At 43.2% G+C, this 12,524-nt stretch overlaps 1 protein-coding gene across 2 annotated transcripts in view; it reads right to left on the minus strand.

Annotated features, from left to right (window-relative positions):
• LOC133349493 (ras association domain-containing protein 3-like) overlaps positions 1-12,524 on the minus strand; it is an 85,226-nt gene that overhangs the window by 20,741 nt on the left and 51,961 nt on the right. The window contains exon 1 of one of the 2 annotated variants that reach the window (XM_061562996.1): positions 5,547-6,270. The exons of the other annotated variant lie outside the window; for it this stretch is intronic. Within the exon in view, the coding sequence (XP_061418980.1) occupies positions 5,547-5,672 (126 nt within the window). The 5' untranslated portion in view covers positions 5,673-6,270. Of the gene's footprint in view, positions 1-5,546; positions 6,271-12,524 lie in introns of those variants that run through there. 2 annotated transcript variants of the gene reach the window in all.

Here is a 12,524-nt window from a genome sequence, read left to right on the forward strand (position 1 = left end):
TAAGGGCATCCAGTCGTTTTCCCACGGAAGCTTGGGAGTAAGCCTTTTTAATTAATTTCATTGGTTTGTGTGTTGTTCGCTGGTGGATTTGTTTGCCTCGAATTTAACTCTGGACAGATTTTATTATCGCTCATTTGTTAACGCATATTTAATTTGGAAGAGAAACTCATTAATGCCTACACAATGGCAATTAACACCCATGGTAAATAGACATGTGTACTCGGTGCCGTTTTCACTCAGAGGACTTTGAAAACTTTTTAACATAGAGTTTAATTATTATTCTACTTTGTACAGCTAACTGAGAATGGATACATCTGGGACTATTGATTCTTCCATCAGCATATTGTTCAGTTTAGTGAGGATCAAGGGTAGGAAATGATTAATGTCTGAAAAAATGCTATTTAACCACAGTAATTCAGGAGTACAGTATTGTTCAGTTTAGTGAGGATCAAGGGTAGGAAATGATGAATGTCTGAAAAAATGCTATTTAACCACAATAATTCAGGAGTCTCTATTTAAAATCCATAAGGTATAGTCACACAAGTTGGCACCACTGTGATTCTGGGTTCAAATCTGTGTTTCAGCCACCCGTGCTTAAACCGGATTCTCAAGCGCAGTGAGTTGACGGGCTGAGTCCTGGTCACTGATGACTGCACTTAATGTGGCTAAATTCCAGCTTCGAGAATGTTAAAACATCGCGTTGACCGTCATGTTTCAAACACTCATTTGCAGAACGAGTGGGAGAGTGTAGCCCCCTACTATGTAGAGGAGAACAGGGCCAATTGAAGGATGTTTGGGGAGAAGTCCTTTCCATGCGCTGCTCTGAGAAATTTCCGAATGGAATCTTCGGTGACATGATTCCAACAGCACAATTACAACTGGAGAAAAAGACGAGAAGAAAGCGAATCGCACAAACTGCAGTTCTATGAGGGATGCCTTTTGCGGCCATTATTTGGACACGTGGAAGGATGCCGCTTTGTGAGATTTCCAATAGGATGTTTTCATCTCATGGCAAAACTCTAAAGTACAATTCGAGTAAATCTGAAAAAGACCCATCAGCTACAAACAGGACACATCAGAATATGTTTCAAACTTACTGAATGTAATATTTCACCGTTGGGATACGGAATAGGAGACAAAACCCAATCAACGATTATTTTTTTACGAACGAAGTAGCAATGTCCACTTTGCGAACGCATCGTGTGCATTAGCAATTTCTTACAGACGCGCCTGTGGGCATGAAGCCATCAACTCCTTGGTGAGCAGACGCGCCAACGGGCTACCATCGAGCCAGCCTGCTCCACATTTACAAAAAATGTCCTCATGGAATGCGTGACTCGAAAAATAGAACCCGGCTCAAGTACACACTCGCTTGGCCTTCTGGGATACGGCGAAAAAACAGGAACATTGTGCCGTTATCAGAAAGGGGACCGGCCGCTTTTTGGGCATCTTTTGGGGAAAAGTTAAATCGAATCGAAAGGGAGACACCACCACGGGTTTTCTGGGCACGATTTGTAAATTGCTGGCCAAAAAAGCCTGGGATCCTCGGCTAGCTGGACTGTACATGCCACACTTACACAAAAAGGAAATAGTACAGATCGGGGAAAAACTTTGCACCTCCCCCCACCAACCGCAGAGGGGTCCTCTCGCTCTACATGGAATGCTGCGCATGATTTAGGGGGACATGGCCGCTGGGTGCAAGGACTCCTGATTTAAAACTAAAACGAAACTACTTTATTTATTGTAGCAGGTAAGGCCCCACTGAGCTATGTACCTCTTTTTCAGAAGCGACCTGGTTATCACAAATGAGAGCTCAGCGAAGCAGATCATCACGTGGAAATGTATAGCAGCCAAATGCTCTAAACTCATGTTGATTCAAAATGTGGTGGGGAAAAAGCGGATGACCCGGAGAAAAATGCATGCGACCACGGGGAGAACATGCACACACTCCTGCATACCAGGCGAGGTAGTTAGCATGATTTGCACGCTCATTCCCCAACATTTGTCTCATGCTATAAGCATGCTCCGATAAGGACTGCTGGCTACAACGTACAATGCGAAAGAAGTTCAACATACACACATCCCGATGAGGTTAACTCCCTTTGGAAGAGTCCACTCATCGTTGTCTTGGGCAATGTGCACATTACACTGGTCAACAAAAAAAAACGTTTTTTTTTCTGGCCTGGACTTTTGCAGCTGTTTTAAACTAATTTCAGGGTGCTGATTCCAAATCTGATCTCAGATTTGCTCTATCACATCTCATTTTTATGCTATCGGCATATCCCATTTTTAATTGATTTTACCCGAAATTACCTACTTATGATTGCAAGTTGTTGCGAGTCAGTGACTGCTTTAGTATTAAAATATGGTGCTGTATTTTTAGGATAGTGTGTTTATAATATAATTTTATGTAGATATCCACATTTATTGAATATTTTTCTTCTGTAGTTTTTATTGAAAATGCAATATTTGATCTCAAAAACCTGATGTGATAGACAAAAACTGATACCAGATTTGGAATCAGCACCCCAAAATTACCTTAAAACCGTTGGAATACCTAATGCCAGAAAAAGTGTGTTAACCAGTGTTATCAGAGGGGCTGGGGTAGGTTTTTTAAAGTTTAGTTATGATGCTACAGCGTAACACGTACATCGTTGTATGTACACATATTGCCAGTTGCAAAATAATTGTTTACTATTTCTAGAGCACTGCACATCTTGTTACACAATAGCATGTTTGAATTACTTGTGTACTATTGGACAGTTACCGTTTGCCCTGATACTTGTGGTTTACATCTGATCCCATTAAAAAAAATCCTTGAAAATGTTCCCATGCGAAGTAGTAATGATTCAGTGGTGTACTTTAACCAGTTGTAATTAAACTGAATTCTGCAATGTAGTGTTAATTTGCACAAAATTATCTAAGTGTCACTGTAATTACATTCGTGACACTGGCTGAAAAACAAAACTCAGTTTGTGATGTAGAGGACCCAGCCACCGGGCAAAACGATCCAAACGTAACCAAAATGACGATTGAGCCCATTCACAAATATTCTGTAGAGATTCGCAATCGAGTAGACATGTGGTCACGATCGTCGTGATTGTTACGCTCAATGGAAGTCAGAAACGAAACATTATGACACACTCCAGTGTTAAAATAACTGCGGCCAATTTAATGACATTTGGCCTTCTCGACTGTTTTTCTTTAAGAACGACCACTGCTCTCACCACGTGAATCATCACACCAGACATTCTCTATGCTGCTCATTTTCCTTGTTCTCATTCTAACATCTCTTTCCCTCCGAACCACCCCTCCCCATCGCTTGTAAACTTATCTCCTCAATGCTTAGATCACAGCTGGGGAATGCAGTGAAGCACGTCCATATGCCGACCAATGTTTCATTAGCCTGTGGAAGTTGGTTCTGCGTCGTTCTTGAAAAGCGTAACACAAGATTAAAGGATCACTGCCATATACGGTATTTTATTGATGTACACTACACGGCAGTAAACAGCGTGCTTCTTTATTACGACGGAAGTTGAGCACTGTATTTTGAGTGCCAATTGTCTGCGGCGTTTCCCATCGCCACCACTACGCAATGGTGGTTGTTTTTCATTAATACAACATTGCTTCGTGTGACTCAGTGATGATACTCGCGCGGATGCACACGACTCAATCCGTCAGCCTTTGTGTTAAAAGTGTCACATCGCGATGGAGTGGCCAGGCGGTGAAACTGCGGTCAGCCCCCCAATGGGTTGGAATGACTACAAAAGGGGGGGGGTGGACTGTTGTGGGGGGCCCAATCCACTCATTGCACCGGGCCCCACACCTACCACGCTACAATTACTGTTAATGAGCGACGTCACTGGTGATATCCCCACAAAGCTAAAAATTAACCCGTAAAAACAAAGTTTTTCACTATAAATCCTTTATATGCATGGCATCGGGGCGGCTAGAGTCATCTCGTCCTCTGGCTTGAGATGGCTGCCACCTATGGGTCAGATGATTGTCTGGCAGCATTAAACAATTGGTAATTAAATATTTAAAAATTTTCCCTAAACAGTGTAAAATTTGGGAAATTTTTTTTCACGAAAATGCATTGTCACGCACAACGAGTCTGTGTGCAAAATGTCAGCTCGATTGGATCACGGGAAGTGGGTTAAAAAACGACCGAAAGATTTGCACGGTCCTAAGCAAGCAAGCGAACTTAATATAAAGGATTTAATTTTAAAAAATGTTTAATTTTACCAATTAAGGCCCACTGAGCTATATAGCTCTATATTTCATTTGCGGCCTGGCCACACATGATAGTTCAATTAAGTGGCTTATCATATGGCAATATACAACAGCCAAATACTCTAAATGCATGTTTCTAAAAGCATTTTCATGAAAGACTAAACCCATACCCGTTTCCGGTCACTTGGATATTCCAAACTCATTCACCAGTTTAACAAGCACACAGGTATTCTGCCACGTAAGAACCTTCATTTAATTCCGAGAAGAAACAAGCACTAACTTTTCTTGAGTAATGGTTTTCATAAAATATTATAAGCATTGTAATACCCCTTCTGTTTAACCTTTTCATCGAAGTGCAGGTAATATTTTATTCCACCATTTAAGCTATTAAATCACAGATAGGGACATGACCCCGACTCAAATCCTGGTAGTAATTTTTTTTAACAAGAAGCAGAATTCATTATTTTTTTCCACCTACAAGTCAAATGCCAAGAGTCTTTTGGCGGATAAAATACATTTCATTAGCGGGAGAAAATTACGACCAAATTTGGTTACAGCAAAAAACATATATCCAATGGAGCATACGTCTATCATACTGAGAGATGATTTATCGACTTTATTTTACTAGGTGAGAACTCACCTCGACTTAAATTCTCTACCAAGGGTACCAAGGGTACCATGGGTCAACAAGTGAAGGACAGACAATGCAAGCCTAATGTGCAAAGTTAGAACAAAATAACAGATACTGTACATAAGTGCCAATCGCACACAGCTCCCACGTCTCAAACTTTAAGAATTTTTTTTTAACAGCCAAAACATTTTCACAAAACACAGGTTGACCCATTTAAACATAACCCACGAATTTAAACTAAAACTTCTAAACTATTTTTATTTTACCAGGTAAGGCTCACTGAGCTATACAGATCTTTTTTTAGAAGCGACCTGGTCACAAGTGACAATTCAATTAAGTGACTTATCACGTAGAAATGTACAGCAGCCATGTACAGTACTCTAAACGCATGTTTCTAAATGTGCAAATAAAAACCGGAGGAGACGGAGAAAAATCCATGCCACCATGCGGAGAACGTGCAAACTCCAAACATACAACTGGCGTCAGGCTTGGGATTGAACCCACAACCTCCTGTATACCAGGCGAGGTCATTAACATATCTCCACCGCTTGACCCCTTGTACATCGAGAAGGCAGCCAGACGAACACATTAAAAAAGTGTCCGCCACGTAAGAACAACGACAACGTGCCAGGGCCCTCTCCATCAGCTCCCGACTTGGGGCCAGATCGTGACCTTCTCTCACCTTGTGCGGATGAGGCTTGCGCTTGGGTTTCCAGAGGAAGGAGGTGCGTGCCGTATAGAACTGCTCGAACTCAGAGTCCTCGTCAAGGCTGGAGTAGCCACTGCTCATGGTGCTGCTCCAAGACATGCCGGCTTTTTTTATTTCCTCCTCCAGCTCACGTTTAATTGTATACCTAGGCGTTTGTGGTTTTTAAAAAATAATACTCCCAACTGTGTGTATTCACTCCTGCGAGACCACTGATAAAAGCCCCTTGTTGTTTAGAGAGCCCACCTTGTGTGTGTGTGTGCCTTGCAATAATTGACTCAATGCTCGAAAGCACTGAAACGAATTCTCTGAAACCGGTTTTTTTTATGGCGTTAAGACCAAAGAAAAACGCGCACACTTAGATGACAACCAACAAACTTCGAAATCCCTCTCTCGCTCACAACAATTCTTCACACCGCGTCCAAACTGGAAAGAACCGCGGTGAAGACGAGAACCTCCCAAAAAAACTGCGAAAATCTGTTAAACGTTGCTCCGAACGCCTCTTGTCGTTTTGTGAACTTCCTGCCACGACTGCCACGCGTTGACTCAAAAGCCGGTGGGGGTAGAGACAGAGAGAGGGAGGGAGGAGGAGGGGTAGCGAACAAACTCGTGGCTCTGTGGCCCCACGCCCGGGCAGAGCAGAAATAAATGAATAAAATCCTCAATGAGGTCACCTCCTTCTCGCATTTCGCCGCGGCCAATGGGATTGAAGGGAAACGACCAATCATGGTCATCCGCCCCCACTTTTCCCACCCCATGGCCAACTCCCCACACCCACTCAACTCGCACATCCCTGCCCCCCTCCCTGCCTACGCATTGGCTTCATCAGCCCGTGTGGATTGACGGAGTCACTGGCAGTAGTTGTTGTATATCCTGGGCGTGCACGAGTTAAATTGTAATTGGCGACACGACAGCCAACCCACTAACTGCGGTATTGCCGATGACCAAACGGTTTTCCTATCCGTTGCCCCCTCCTTTACCCCCACCCATGGAAATGCGACGAGAGATTGGACGCCTTGTAATCATGTTTTTGAAAAATAACACGAGTCTGTTGGCGTCAATTTGGTGCAAGGGCTGAGGTCTTTTTTTTAAGTTTTTTATGAAAAATGTCACGACAGATTCCAGTCCCGCGCAGTGCCGTTAGAACATTTACTGTTTTAATTGTTATTACTGTATAACCCAGGTCGCACTTACAAAAAATATGCAATGTTTCAAGTGACCCGATTGGATTAATTCATCTCCCGGTTTCCATTGAGTGAAGCTTTCTGTAAATCCACTCCTTGATGAAGGCTTCCCCCATACGAATGCCGTGTCGGCAGGACACTTTGGTGAAAGTGGAGACCAACAACCGGTTGGGATTTCACTTCAATGTTAGCTGTGGCCAGGAATAGACCGCTGCTGAGCTCACCAATGCACCACCACCCACCCTCAAGTGATGCCCATGTACAGTACCGTGCACTGGAGTATTCAGTTGCTTTGTATACTCCCAGACAACATTTGCATGTGTAAACATATGAGTTTGACGTACATACAATTAACAATGAAAAGGGAATATGCCTGCTGTCCAGGACTTACACTTCTTCATGTAGGAGCAAACAATCGGTTCCGTTCTACAGGGCAGTATATCGTTTTGCACAAACACCAAACACTGATTATACAATAAGTATAACTAAACTCTCTTTGACAAACTTTTAAAATATACTGTGTATAATCTGCTCAAATAGTCTATGAATGCAATGCGATATTGTATTTCACAACCCATGATTAATATACCACTGCGCTACCCGTTATGCGAACATCAGTGGAGAGTGACATGACCCAATGGACATCCCCCTTCAACAACCACCACTTACCAGAGTGGTGAAGTATGGTCAAACAACTCCCTGACCAACATTTATGGGGGGGGGTGCCTTCATCCAGCAGTGGATTGACAAAGCACTGTCAACATTCCTACACCACACAGCTCGGTCATGCTTCCCCATGCTCACACAAACGTCCACATTCAGAGCCTGGCCATCACTCTTTACCATGGCCAAGCCTGGGGCCACGAAACCAGATTGTAACGCTCTCCCTGTGGCCTCGAGTTAACATTTGTCACATGGGTCTGAGTTCTGAGCTCAGAGCACTAAGCAACAATACAGGGCTCTGTTTTACTCTCCTTCTAAAGCTTCTCAACGTTTGAATATATTTTTTTTCTTCTTCAAATGGGCGCCACACGCGTCTCTGGCCAAGGCAAGGAGAACACCGTCGCCAAACTCAGCCGCGCTGCTGTTATTCGCGTAACAATGAACGCCTGCCGAAGGGTCGTTCATCAGAAGTTGAGGTTAATGAAAGTTAATTTGGGTGCCAGGATAACGGAGCAGCAGTCTGTCACTCCGCATCGAGTCGGTTTGCTCAGGGTCAATAGGTTCTTTTGACAGAGGCACACAGTCATCTTGGCAGAGTTCATAGACGTGTGTGACAATATAAACATAAAAGAGCTTCTCGACATGAAAGTGCAGACAAAAGCCACTCGCGTACCAATGTCGAGGTCGTAACTGCAAAAGATAATTATAATTTACAGTGCTTTGTCAGTCCACTGCTGGATGAAGGCCTCCACAAGTCTATGTGACCATACCCCACGCTGATCAGTAAGTGTTGTTGGCAAAAGGCGTGGACCAGAACGCTTGGTTCAGATGTCACCTGCCACTGATGTTAGCCGTGCAACCACACTTGGGTCGCCAGATTATAAGCGCAATGCGTTAAACAACCCAGACCCACCACTCGAACCACCGGTTTTAAATTTACTAGGAAACATGAGCAGAATTTGCTTCTCGATTGAGTAGTTAGGTAATAGGGCCCTGTACCAAACAGGCAGATGTTACACCTTGAACAAAATGCAACAAGGCCATACTGTACTGAGCAAATGTTTTAATTAAGGTCAAGAAGTCATTGTGGCCTAAAGCCGGTGTTGCGACCACACCTCCTCACCAAAGCTTTCTGCCCTCCACCAGATCCCGAAGCTGCTGCACAATAGACACAACAATCTCCACGATCTGTCAGAAGATTCCCTGCCAACTGCTCTTAGGTCCAACCCTCGGGTTGCCAGTGTGTTTGTGTAACCGACCCTCCTTTGTCCTGCTTAATGTAATGCATTGCATGGATACAGTATGTCATATCAATATATAGGCGTACTTTTTGCATACGCTTTTATCTCAGTACATTGACGCCAAACCACTTTAGTTCCACACATGCAGAATTTCCGTGGTTTTTTTGTTTAAATTTTGATAAGAAAACCTTCCGCCGATCCCAAAAAAAACATCTGTTCATCATCGATTCCTATATTTCCATGAATTAGTAAAACTGGAACACAAAGCTGATTGCAAGAAAAACAGGAAACCCACCCGTACATTAATTCATTAATAACCAATGCAAATGCACGCAGAATGCACAGCTCCAGGATAAGCCAGTATTCTTCTGGGACAAAGAGGGAGCCCTCCCCCAAGGGCTATGGTTTCCGGGCAGTGATTAGGCACATTAATAATTAATCTCCCTATCCAGTGCACAAGGCCAATGCAATGTTCGGCACGCGGGGACATTAATTGGTCACTGGGTTTTTTCTAGAATGTGTAACTGATTATTAGCATTGTAACCTGTAAGCAAGAGCTCAACGTTTTGCCACACGTGATGGGCACTTTTTTGTATGGTCTGGCTGGTCGGCTCATTGTTCAGTTCCTGAAGAATTCGATTTCGTAAAGAAGAGTCCAGCACGTGAAGCAAAACGTCGGACATCGTGCCAAAGAGCACACAGTACATACCCGAAAACACTTATCAGAGCTACACAGTGCAACCGTGATCATTTCCACAGTGGCACTGTTATTGGAAGCAATGTGTAACAAGCGATGTTCCGTGTACATACGTGAGATCATGGCTCATTAACAATCACGACTTTAAATTAAAATGTGATTATAAAATCAGCCACGTTATTATAAAACAACAAAAAAATTTTTTTATTGATTTGAAGGAAAAAAAAGCTCTTCAACCTCATGTGACTCAATTCGCTATGGTTGACCCCTGCTCACGAGGCTTTCTGCTAGAGGGGGCCTGGTGGGTGCAGGAGGTCACAAGCGATGACACCGTAGGTCTCCCGACTGCAGTCGAGTGACAACCAAACCAATGATATCAATGTCTGTAAATTGTTTAATTTTTAGACCTTGTTTTTTTACCGTCCACAAATCACCAGCTGCTCATGTTATTAGTCGTAAATTTATTTCCATCCAGAAAGAAGATGCGAGCCGTCCCCACCGTTGAACAAATAATTTGGTGATACTGCCGTTGACAGCAGTGCACAAGCACAAACAACACAAACATCACATTCGTCAATAGGACTGCCTTCAAAGCTAGAAGCATATTTTTTATAAATACATACATACTTATATGTAAATATATAATATCATAAAATATATATAGGAGGTGACGTTTCGGGCAATGGCCCTTCTTAATAGCACATAAATCATAATCTATGAACAAGCCCCATTGCCTGAAAAGTTGTCTATTTTATATTTTCCATTTTAGAATGCAATGTTATTCAAAAATATGTTGAGGTTTTTTTTCGCCCGCACAGTGATCAGGGAGAACTTGTCCCGATAAACCGTACTGATGATTCCGAACAAAGATGAACCCGGTGTGTAGTTGTCTTAACGTTCCAAGCGCTATCTACAATAACATGGCCAAGACCTTGAAACTTGGTCATCTAACACAAGGTTATGCGCGTGTTGCGTTTTGTTTGTTGCCCCCGCCACACCTACCATTAGCACGGTTGGTTACGTACGGTGCAAAAGAAGTTCAACATACATGCATGCATTACACACGCAGAGTGGTGCTGTCACGTGGGAGGACTGACTGTGATAAAAACGTTTGTCAATGTGTCTCTTTCACATATCTGTACCTTCACATACATTTGTTTAAAATCCCATCAGCCATACGGCCTTCTTGGAATGCATAATTTCTGAAAGAATCGTTTCAACACAAGTAATCTCCGGACCGCTTTCGACATGCAGTGTATCCTCAGCAGAGGCAGGCGTTCTCGAACCAACGCTGGTGAACTACTAGATATCATAGGCAAGGACCTGTCAGATATGGGTCCTATTTCGACACGTAAATTATATTATACAAAACACGAAATAATCATGAGCATCGCTGTGGAGAACATATGCATGAGCCAAATGTTTCTTGCACGTAAAATATGAAAGTATCTTTTACACATCCCATCAGCAGTTCGGAGGGCACCCCTCTTGGGTTTGTGTGTAGGGTAGCTTGCTATGCACAGTGGTGGGTGTGTATGTGTGAACATGAGAGAAACTACAGTAGTTATGAATGATTGCCAATGACCAAAGAACACGGAATGTGCCCAATCTTGTCAGATGTCGCCAACAAAGCAGGATTGAGCCACTTACAGTGCCTGGATCGGCAAACACCAAGCCCAAGGCAGTGCAGCAAACTTCATCGTCGTACTGTACTTCTATGCTCCCACGTCTATGATCCCCATTTCCACCTCATTGATAAAAGTGGTGAAATACGGTTAAATAACCACAATGACATCATTACGTGGCGTGGGTTCACCTTCATCCAGCAGTGGATTGAAAGAAGGGCGATAAATCATTATAATTATTGTACTCGAATATCATTAAAGGTTGTTTCTATATCTTTCATCCAATATAAATCAAAGAAATATACTTCTAAAAATCACTCCAATAATGTATTTATTAACACATCGTCATATAGTTATTCTTTTAACGTTTTATAAGGTGCAGGAGACCCCCAACCAATGGAGCGCCGAGTCTTGCCCTCGTAAAGGACAGGGAAATGACGCCTGTGAATGAATTCATGGCTGAGTGAATGGATGAGTCAGTGCACAGGTTAACGGGTTGACTGACGTGGCCCAAAACGACTGTAAACAACAAAAACGCTATTCTTAGGTTTTTTTCGGTAAAGTCACGTAGGTAAAAAAAATAATTAATCAAAGTAAAATAAAAAATTAAATAAAAATCACGACGTTTCGGAGGCAACACAAGCTTCCGTCTTCAGGTGGAACCGTCACAGCACGATTGCTGTATCAATACGATAGCTGTATCAATACAGCTATCGTGCTGTGACGGTTCCACATGAAGACGGAAGCTTGTGTTGCCTCCGAAACGTCGTGATTTTTATTTTATTTTACTTTTATTAATTTAATTTTTTACCTACGTGACTTTACCGAAAAAACCTAAGAATATGAATCCTTGCAGTCACGAAAGCTTCAAATCTAGAACAAAAACGCTGCCCCGTGTCGACTTAATCGTCAAAGACTTTAACGAATATAAGCAGGCAAGTTCAACAAACGAGTGTACATTTAAAAAAGACGAGGTTGCAGTAGCCGTGCCCGGTGCTTTCCCCGCGATTGCATCATTCCCTTTGCTCTCCGCTCGCGACTGTTCCGTGGAATGTGGCGAGCGAGCGATGATCTCATGACCAAATGAGCTGCCAAGTGGCAGCCAAGGAATGCGACTTGCCACCAGTTGAAGTCTGCAGTCTGTAACCGATTTGTCTTGCGAAAGGGGTTTTTCCATTGCAGTCCCAAAAATCGTGCTCATTGTAGCACTTGACATTCTTTGACTTAATAAAATGAGTGTATATACTGGTAGGAACCTCCTGGTTAAACCAGCCCACATGGGATTATTGTGTCCGTCCGTCGTGCATCCAAAAATGGGAGGGGTGAGGCTGGGTGGGGAGGGGCTGGTCACCTTGTGAAGAGTAGGCCAAAAGATACCCCCCCTCCCTCTCCAGAGCTCTCTCGAGTGGAGGTCCTTCTGCCGGCAGTGGCGTGAGTAAGGCATTTCAGGGCTGCGCCTTTAGCTCTTACCGGACAATGATCGCCTTATGGTGACAATGACAATGGTCACCCCCCCCCCCCCACGCATAGGAAAATGGAAAAAC

The sequence above is a fragment of the Lethenteron reissneri genome, chromosome 30 (genome assembly GCF_015708825.2).
Source record: "Lethenteron reissneri isolate LAM-NWPU_2019-01 chromosome 30, ASM1570882v1, whole genome shotgun sequence".
NCBI lineage: Eukaryota > Metazoa > Chordata > Hyperoartia > Petromyzontiformes > Petromyzontidae > Lethenteron > Lethenteron reissneri.